The sequence below is a fragment of the Atta cephalotes genome (assembly GCF_000143395.1).
Source record: "Atta cephalotes unplaced genomic scaffold scaffold00048, whole genome shotgun sequence".
Taxonomy (NCBI): Eukaryota; Metazoa; Arthropoda; class Insecta; order Hymenoptera; family Formicidae; genus Atta; species Atta cephalotes.
Genome location: NW_012130112.1, coordinates 1,409,231 through 1,420,192, shown reverse-complemented (window position 1 = coordinate 1,420,192; position 10,962 = coordinate 1,409,231). Strand labels below are relative to the sequence as shown.

The 10,962-nt window shown below is 27.6% G+C and overlaps 1 protein-coding gene across 1 annotated transcript; it reads left to right on the top strand.

Moving 5' to 3' along the window:
• Positions 1 to 7,942: 7,942 nt before the first annotated feature.
• On the top strand, positions 7,943 to 9,699 carry LOC105622727 (rRNA methyltransferase 3, mitochondrial). The gene is made up of 4 exons (XM_012204140.1): positions 7,943 to 8,420; positions 8,501 to 8,739; positions 8,850 to 9,005; positions 9,080 to 9,699. The coding sequence occupies exons 1-4, from the start codon at positions 8,062 to 8,064 to the stop codon at positions 9,676 to 9,678; spliced, it is 1,353 nt and encodes a 450-aa protein (XP_012059530.1). The 5' UTR covers positions 7,943 to 8,061; the 3' UTR covers positions 9,679 to 9,699.
• The last annotated feature ends 1,263 nt before the right edge of the window (positions 9,700 to 10,962 follow it).

Sequence of the window (10,962 nt, the reverse complement as noted above, 5' to 3'; positions counted from 1 at the left end):
TAAATATAAATTGTATTTGTAAATAAAAAATCAGAATATATGTATATATACAAAGTTATATAATCATTTAGTGTAAAATTACGCCAATATATGTATAACAAATATATAACAATTTAATTTTTTAAAATAATTTTCTATAATTCTACATTTCTTGCTTACTATATTGTTAATAGTTTTAGTATTAATATTATTACTGTGAAAAACGAATACGATAATGAAGCTAATTTATGCGCCATTGCATTTCCATTGCATCTTGTAGGCGATGTATATATACTGGAACATATTCAAAATATATTAATAAATTTAACAATAATTGAAAATTTATTATGTTATATAAAAAAAAATTAATTGAAAAATGTTGAAAGAAATTTCCTAAAAAAATTGATAGAATTCTGTTGAAAAAAAAAATTCTTAAATTCTTATCAATTAAATTAATTATTTAAGAAAAATTTGCTTTTTGACAAAAATTGTCCACTAATTGCACACAAAATTAATTTAATGATTCTTTTTCTCTCGACGAAATTGTATTTTTTATAATGAAAAAAATATATATATTATAAATTTTAATTTTTTGAATATACTATATAATACTTACTTTTATTTGTGTATATTTGTATATGCATTTGAACTATGACACATTCGGGGTGTAAAGCAAAAGTATGCGAGTAAAGAAATTATTATCGTTATTATTAATACAATCCACAATATCCAAAATAATAATAAACGGAATTTCATCCAAAACGGATTGAAAACGTAATATTTTAAATTCTCTATCTTCTCTGAAATAATAAACAACATATGTCTAATATAATACTTAATACATTTAATATTTTGAAGTATAGGTATTTCTTTATATGTTATTTGTATCTACGTAGATATTATATTATTAAATATTTTAAAATTATTTGATGTATTATTACTTGATATATTATTACTTTTACGCATATACTATATACATATGTATATATATATTATATACTTATAAAGTGCGTGCGTGCGCGCGCGCGCGCGCGCGTGTGTGTGTGTGTGGTGTGTGTGTGTGTGTGTGTGTGTGTATAAAACAATATAACAAATAATTTGTTTTTAATTGTCACTTTTTTGAATCAAGAAATTATATTATTATTATAATAAGTTTTAAAATCACATATTCTATATCACTTTTATTAAAATAAAGTAAAATTCAATTGGATATAATACATAAAACTTTATACAGACCTGTAGAATATTTTCTTTCCATTTTACCAATAATAATTAGAGGAATAGTATCATAAACAGCATTTTCATGAACAAAAGCGAATTTTTCTTGAAATTCCATTTTGTTATCCTGTTGTACAATAATATATAGAGAGAAACGTTTAAACTTTATCACTCGTAATTACTGAATTTATTCATCTTGCTTCGTTCTTTCAATTTACAAGTCTGTTGATATAGTTAAAAGGAGATTATTATTTATAAAAATACAATATATAAGGAAAAGATATAATAATATATGTAATGTAAATATGTAAATGATAATTAAATATCTATAGACTGCATATTCCCCTACAGCACAAAAGTTGCTGCAACATTGCAGCGTTATTGCTGCAAATTCTGTGCTGTATGGGTTACATATAATTATTATCATCATGATTGTTCATCGACTACTCTTACTAATTGGAGAAATACATTGAAACAACGTGTAATTGAATCAATTTGAAAAAGAAAGAAATTCAGTTTTTTGCGGTAACATTTTCTTTGAATGCGCCACATTATGAGAAAAATTATCAACAATAGATTTTGAAAGTTTAGACAGTCGTGTAAAACTTAAAACAAAAAATATTACCTATAAATTCTTCTTTCATGTTAATGATTATGAACTGTCACTAGCATTGCACTATTCTTTGTAACAGAAATTTTTATTTCAATTCTTTTTTCAATTCACTTTTCAGTCTGGTCTGTAAACAAACACGATAAATGTTGATAGATCGAATTCTTTTCATAGAATAGATTTCCAGACATATTTACTATAGATATCATTGGCATAAATTCGCTTGGTAATATACACAAGTGACCTCCATGAACATCTGGTTTTTAATAACTTCGTTTTTTCTAGCTCGATATGAATCACCATTTAAAGTAATCTTTGTTTTGCTATTATTAACATATAATTCTCTTAATTCCTTCCAAATCTTCTTTTATCTAGGGATATTTATAATCACTAAAGACCCTAATTATATTAGAAAAAAATTCAATTGAATTTATTATGATTCTTTGATTTTCAAGAATATTATAGGTACATTGTCGAATTTCTTATCAGATAATTCTATTCCAACGAACGTAATCGAACAGTTGTGTATGTTATATATACTACGTGATATATGTACTATATTTTATAATTTATTAAAAACTTACGAGAGTCGAATAAACGCTTTCATGAAAGTGTATATCCTGAGAACGATACAACATGTTGGAATTAATTTTCCTCAATTCCGTCAAACGTGACAAGGTATATTATTGCGACATTTTCATATATCGAGAAAAACATCAGTGCGATAGAACGGACGTACAATAGAATCTGCGTCGCTTTATCATACAATTGTTAATGTATAACATGCACTGAAATAGAAAATATTATGTACGTAATTAATATTTTATACTACTATATGTAATTCTATATATACTATATGTATTTGTCAAACATGGGTTTTGCAGATATTTTATCCTTCAGCAATGTTACTATCAATAATACTATCGATATACATTTTATAAATAAAATTGGATGTGAATTTTATATTAAATAGGTACTTCAAAAGCATATTTCCCTGAGGGAGGGCATAGCAACATCTTCGAATATTAACCTTCGTTAATTCCATCAAATGGCAAAATTACATCATAATTATAGCATTTTCGTATCGACGGAAAGTATCAGCTGTGCCAGTCGCTATAAGTTCTTAATAACCGTCATTAACTTTACTAAGCCATATGGGACTGCAAAGTTGCCAATTATTTCTTAGTATCTCAAGAACCTTTGTCATATTCGCTCTGTATTAATTATCTTCGTCAACACGAAAGACTGTATGTACGAATCGAAGCTACATATTTCGTCTTATATAATAAGCTATGTAAGCTATCATATGTGTGATTCGTATACAAAATTATAGTGCAAGAGAAAATAAGCTTATAAAAATATCTCGAAGTTATTTATGATACATGCAAGTTAAAATAACGAGATGATAGTCTTGAGTGTTGCAGATAATATGTGTTAAAGTTGTATAGAAACAAATAAATATTAAATTTAATTTCATGCAAAGAATACAAAGAATATACATACAAAGAATAATTAAATTGTGTTTGAAATTTTTAATTATTAGAAGAAGTGGCAAGAACGTGCAGATTTGGCAAAAACTAAACATGAGATTTTGTGTTCATTCAAATTCATAATTTTCAAATTCATAATTTTTTAATTCATAATCTTGATTTCAAAGTTTTTATATTACATGCTTGTATTTATTATATATATGATATTTCCATAAATAATTTTTTCTATTTAATTATAAAATATTATTTTTCTATTTTTTAGAAGAATTTAGATAATTGAGATTTAGAAGGAAGTGAAGTAAATTCTGTCACACAGCTTATATGTAATAAACTATTATTCATTATTTTAATAATGTTTTTACTAAAAATTATTTTTAAATAAACTTTCTAGCTATACTCGATTGTAGCACAATCATAGAAATGCAAATACTTTCTCTCAAATTTTTATTCTACACTATCGATGGTGTATGGCGACCGATCAAATGGTCTTCAAAGTACTCCATGTGTTTGTATAGCGCGTTTACTTTATCTACAATATATCTGTTGAACTTTTCGGTATTAACTCAATTGATCGATATCGTCTTTGTTGTTGACAATATAGATGATTTTGCTACGAATTCATTAATGCTTCTCTCGGCTATTGCCGCATTTTGCAAAGCAATTACCGCCGTATTTCACCGCAGTGAAATTATCAGTTTGATCAAAATATTGCAAGAAAAACTATTCAAAGCCTGCAACGAAGAAGAGATTATTATTCAAATGAAATACGATTGTTTAATTAGGCAAGTATATTCAAATATCAATATAATAATTGACAATAAATGATTTTGGATAACTTAATTATTTATTTATATCTTTAGTATCTCTTTATCTTATTACTGATGAAATATAGATTGAATAGACTTCACGAAGTTAATTATTTTCACATTTTGCATGTTCGTACAGATTTTTGTATATTGTTGGGCTGGAAACCAAGTAATACTTAAGGTAGTAATAACTTTCTTCATATACAATAAAGAAACATATAGACTAAAAATAGTGTTATAGAAAAATATTGTGTTGCATGTTGCACTAGTTTTACAATTATAGATTATTTTTCGTGATACCTCCCAAGTAGCACAAAGCGTTAACAAAGCGCTAAAACGCACATAATCGCTTTTTTAACGCTTTGCAAGTGCTGCTGTGCTACTTAGACTTAATTATTAATCGTTTATTCAGAGTACTGGACTGAGTGAAGCAGCATGTCAAATAGATTGGATACTAATAACAATCAATGAACGAAAAGATTTATTGATGATTATGAAACGTAGAATAAGGCCTATAAAATTCACCAGTAGTTTCTTAGTAACATTATCATTGATAATCTCTTATGCTAATGTCAGTACTAATAATAAGACAAATATTTTTCTTTCGCATTACTTAATTTAGCATATAATTATATTGTTAGCTTACTTTATTTTCTAGATTCTCAAGACATCTTATTTTGCATTTAATGTTTTGCAACGATCTTGAAATTAAAATAATGAAAATTTAAATCTTTTAAATTTAAAAATTAAATTTTAAAAAAATTAAAAATTAAAATGCACAATGTATTTTATTATAGTCATTATATATTACCAAGAATAAATTATTTGTCAAAATATAAAATTATCATCTAACAAGTAAATAAAGAATATAAATTAAAATATGTAAATAGCATGGTCAATCTAAATATATTCAACAATATATTTATATTATACAAAGTATACAAAATAAACGATTCAGCATTTATTTATTTATTTATTTTGTTAGTAATTTTTTAATTGATCATTTGTTCTTACGTTCTTCTTTAATTTTTTACTGAATATAAGTGCGCGAACCAATCATGTTAAAGAATAACTAAAAGCGCTTACTGGCTAGTGGTAACTAGTGTTTTTTTTCTGAATGCAACCAATGGGCGCATTCAAGTCGACAAAGCGGCTAGTCTGTTTGTCGAATGATTGATTACTTATAAATTCAATCAATCACATTCAATCGCTCAACGAACAGGCTAGCTAGGACAAAATTCTTTGTCTGATTTGAACGTGTTTATTGAACAAATTCAAATCGACAAACAGTTAGGTCTGCTTGTCAAATAATTAAACATGATTAGTTGAATCCACAAATAAGAAGTAATCATGCTCATTCGCTTGACAAGTATGCTTGTCCTTTTGTCGTTTTGTCATCTTGAATTCGCCTATTGTTCATATATCTTAGGCAAAGGCTGGTATTCGTAGTTTCTTATTTTAAGATCATCTTGTACGAGGTCTACAATAGAAATCGCAGCGGTTATAGGGTCGTAAATCGAAAATTAATTAATCATAGTCGATTACTCTTCTCATATCCGATTGTAATTGGTTAATTTTCTACAAACTTAAGACTCTACGACTTCTATTGTAGATCCCGCGTTAAGTAATATCTTAAGATAGTAATATACGGCTCTCTGATTGGTTTATGATTTCTTAAGACTGTACTTAAGACAGCCCATGAGATAGTCTCAAATATAAAAATTGACTATATAGTATTTATGGTTCGTTATTATTTCAAGACTGTCTTAAGTAATGTCTTAAGACATATCCTAATACGCCCTCTGATTGGTTTATGATTTCTTAAGACTGTACTTAAGACGATCTTGAATATAAGATCTGAATACCGGCCTATGAATACCGTCACTGACAAGATATTTTAATTATTAAATACGATTGATCCTGAGAAAATTTGTATTCCTATCTCGATAGGACTCCCGGGGGCCTAGGAATAATTGAAGAACGATAATATCAACGATTAATAAAAATTTGCTATTATCAACATAAATATTTTGTTAATATTGCGAGTACAAATTAGTTCGGTACAAATTAGTTCCGTTTCTCTAAAGATTGCTCCAGCTTATGAATGGTTCATAGTGACAGCTGATTTTGACGGTTTCAGAGGTTAAACATCTGCTAATAATATTCAGTTTATATCTCTTTGAGTTTCATATAAAAATCTTGATTTTTATTGTGTTTTGAAATGTCGAATTTTGTGTTAACCAAGCAGCATTTGCGAGAGATTTTGATTGTCTGCTTTAATTGGAAGAAAAGTGCGGCTAAAGCCCATCGAATGCTTGTCGAAGTTTATGATGACACTGCTCCAACTGATAAATCATGTAGGGAATGGTTTCGACGTTGAAGACAAGCCTCGCTCTGGATAGTCAAACAAATTCGAAGACAAAGAATTAGAGGTATTACTCGAAGAAGATCAGAGTCAAACGCAAGAGGAGCTTGCAGAATCATTGGGGGTAATTCAACAAGCCGTTTCCGTACGATTGAGAGCCATGGGAATGATTCAAAAACAAGGAAATTAGGTGCCTTATGAACTGAAACCGAGAGACGTTAAAAGGCGATTTTTTTCACTTGCGAACAGCTGATTCAAAGACAACAGAGAAAAGGTTTTTTTGCATCGGATTGTGACTGGAGATGAGAAGTGGATATTCTACGATAATCCCAAGAAGAAAAAATACTACGCTAAGCCCGGTCAATCGTTGCCATCGACCTAAACATCACGGCCGATTCATGGTTCGAAGATCATGCTCTGTATCTGGTGGAACCAAAAGGATCTTGTTTATTATGAACTGCTGAAACCTGGGCGATTCATTACGGGCGATCGGTATCGGCTATATAATTGATTCGTTTGAATCGAGTCATTGCGAGAAAAACGGCCGGAATACGAGCAAAGACATGATAAAGTTATTCTTCTTCATGATAACGCTCGGTCTCATGTTGTAAAAAAATATTTGGAAACGCTCAAATAGGATTTTACCGCACCCGCCGTATTCTCCGGACATTGCTCCTTCTGATTACTGGTTGTTCCGAAGGATGCAGCAAGTCACCGGTTCACTTCTTTCGCAGAAATCGAAAATTGGTTTCAAAATTGGATTGCCTCCAAAGACGAGTCATTTTTTCGAGATGGAATTCGAAAATTGCCTGAGAGACGGGAAAAAGTAGTAGGCAGCGATGGACAATACTTTAATTGATCTGTTCATTCATTTTGTTTTGAAATAAATGCACAAAAAAACGAACCGAACTAATTTGTACTCCCAATATTATTATTAAAAATTTATGATTTATATTATATGTTGTATAAATAAGTATGCATACTTTTAATGCTATAATATTTTATATATTACCGAAAAATTACAATTTTTTCTCTGAAGTTATCATTTCTATTGATAATTAAACTCGGATGATAATATTAAAATTACAGTTTAATAAAAATCAAGTATTATTAAGTTTTAAACATATATACATGTCTGCGAAACTAATAAATCGTGAAGTTAGTACCGTATTATCAATTTCTTAATCTTAATCTCACTTGAATTTTAATAGTCATGCGAACTTCCATAAGAATCGACCGTCTCTAATAGTATATCGGTGTCGTGTGGTACATATTTCTAGTTTTTGCCGCAATAGCATTCAAATCGCATCATCCCGATTTTCCATGTGTTTTCGTGTAAGTATTCATGTTTTAAGCCCATTTTTGATACTCAAGTTTGATCTGAATCTCCTTCTTATTACTCAATATCAATATCACTTCGTGATACCGAATGTGAGAACATGCGGTTTTTATTTACTATTTAGATATTTAAGTTTGTGATCTCTCTCTCTTTTGAATTAGTAACGTGATTAAAATAGACCATTGTGTCGATAAAAACATAAAACATTATTATAATATAGTGTTATTAAAGTAAATATCAATGAACAATAGTATATGATATTTGGATTATTCAAAATAAGAATGTTGTTAAGTGTAGTACAGTTATCACTTAGATCGATTCACGGCACGAAACTTTTAAGAATGATCAATTTAAGATCAACAACGAAATGCAAATATAGTACTAAATGGGTTAGTCGAAGACCTGTTGCTATTGTCAATCAAAATGAACTTTTTGATACTGATGATACAACCAAAATCGAAGAGCAAAGAACTCGCAGAACACGTAGAAGGAAATTAAGAATCAATGCAGCTGAAAAGGAAGAAAAAAAGAAGCAAAAAGAAAATGAAATTGAAGAAAGTACTACTACAAAACCAAAATATATAGCTCTTGATGCAGATGATAAACTCATAAGGTATAATTTTTTGAATAATGCTCAAACGACTTCTAAAAAGTATAGTTCTGTAAACAATACATATGTATTTCACTTTTCAGCTCATTAATGGTAGATGTTAAGACAAAAAAGAAAAGAGGAAAGAATCGTCAAATGCTATTAGAAGGCTTTCGATTAATTGAAGATGCAATTCAGGCAGGAATAGTACCAAAAGTAATATTTTTCAGCAGATTATCCGACGTATTGCCACTATCACTTCCAAAGGAAGTAAAATTATATAAAATTCCATATCGTACAATTCAGTTGTGGTCCAATTTAACAACTTCTCCTGGAATAATTGGTAAACATTATAATTTCATAGATCTCGAAGGAGATTACTGACAATTAACAATAATCTATCAAATATATATATATATATATAAATTTTGATTTTTATATTTTTTGGTATAGGAATTTTTGAAATCCCAGATGTAGATATTAAGGAACCTGCTGAGAATGCTATACCTTTGACTATTATCTGTGACAATATAAGAGAACCAGGAAATTTGGGAACTATTATAAGAGCAGCTGCTGCTGTTGGTTGCGAAAAATTATTATTAATGAAAGGTATTTTACACTATTATCAATTGACTTATTCCATAGTATATAGTTTTTCATTAATTCAGATTTTTGTACTTTAGGATGTGTGAATTTATGGGAGCCCAAAGTTTTGCGCAGTGCTATAGGTGCACATTTTCGCTTACCAATATTTACATCTATTTCATGGGATGAAATTCCAACGTTAATAAGTGATGAATCTGCAATTTTTCTAGCCGACAACAATATAGCAAATGAAAATGTTTTGACAGATTTTAAAATGAATCCAGACACAAATGAAGGCTTTTCTATCCAAGTTAATGATAATTATGTGAAACAAGATAATCTAGATGCGCATAATGAACAAATTCAAGATAATACAATAAACGAACTGATAGATCAAACTAAAACATATAAATCAACTGCAAAAACTAAATTGCTAGTAAAACAGTTAGTATCTCAACTTCCAGTTAAACCTTATTATGCATTAGATTTTACAGAAAAAGAAGTAGTATTTGTTATTGGTGGAGAAACTGAGGGTATAAATCTCGAATCATGTAAATTATTACGTTCAAGAAATTGCACTCGTGTTAATATACCATTAACTAATGGCATTGATAGCTTAAATGTTGGTGTAGCTGTTGGTATTATTACATTTGAAATAAAAAGACAATTTGTAACTCGTAAAATTGAAGATGAATAAAATTATTCTTAAATGTGTATAGATAATGTTTTTCAATTAATTACTTTCAATTAATTATTATTATTATTAATAAAAATATCTACACAAATGATTCTATATTGTTTCTTTTCATAAATATTCTGTTTATTACAATATTGTTTTTTTTTTATAATTAATAATCATAAAAATTTATCGTAAATTTAGGTTTTGACATTTTTGATAATATTTCGAATATTATTGTATTAATTATATGTTTTAACACATATAACTTTTAGGATTTATCACAACTTCCTGAATTAATTTTTATACAGAAATAAAAACTCAAAATTTTTTGTCAAAATTTTTCATTTATTTTTACTTTAAAGCCAATTATGAGAACTTCTACTTCCATTCAAAGGAAATCACTTCATTAATATTTTTTTTCTTTATATTAGTAATTCTTTATATTAGAAAAATTTCATTTAATGTTCATCTTTTATTCTATCCTGTGGGGTTTTTATTATTTATGAGAAATAGAATTCACTACGTCTTGTGTACTTTCCATAACTTCACGATAAAATATATTTTTAAATAGTGTATGTATCATGATGATGAATCACGTATGATAAATAACAATAAATTTTTAATCGTAATATATAATATATAATATACATAGTAATACATAATAATAATGATAAAAAATCTGCATTCGTTTTTGTCATTGAAAATTTATAATAGATTATAAAACATTTTCTGTTATAATTTTACGATAAGATATGTTTTGAATCATCATTGTTGCATGATGAATAATTTTTTTCTCTATTGTACGATGAGATACTTTCACATTCCCTTTAATGATTATACAATTAACTACGAAAAAAAAATTTTAATAAAAAAGTTGTTCATTAATAAATTCTATCAAAATTATAAAGATAAATAAGTTATTATAAGATTTCTGTCATATTCTAATGAATTCGAAATTGACAATATAAGAAAATGATGGGAAGCGATAACACATATTTCCGAGCACATTTCTTTTGAAATACAAAAAGTGAAGCCATAGATTACAATAGGAAATGGATTTTTTTATAAACATATTTTCTGTTAAATATTTGCATCAATCTAATCTATTTTTTAAATAAATTAACATCGGAATTTTATATTCAAAATAAAAGTAATTTTATTATCAAATATAAGTTCTATTAATATGATAAGATACAACAAGATGATTTAAATGAACAATCAATGAACTCTAGAATGAATAATAGACATAGTAAACTCCGAGACATGACAAGGAATATTGGTTTTCAGATTTGATATCAAGTT

Bases quoted from the DNA above. Each gene is read 5' to 3' on its own strand.
- LOC105622727 (XM_012204140.1), top strand. From the start codon at position 8,062: ATGATATTTGGATTATTCAAAATAAGAATGTTGTTAAGTGTAGTACAG. The intron at 8,421-8,500 runs GTATAATTTTTT...TTCACTTTTCAG, and splicing joins GCAGATGATAAACTCATAAG to CTCATTAATGGTAGATGTTA. The intron at 9,006-9,079 runs GTATTTTACACT...TTTGTACTTTAG, and splicing joins AAAATTATTATTAATGAAAG to GATGTGTGAATTTATGGGAG.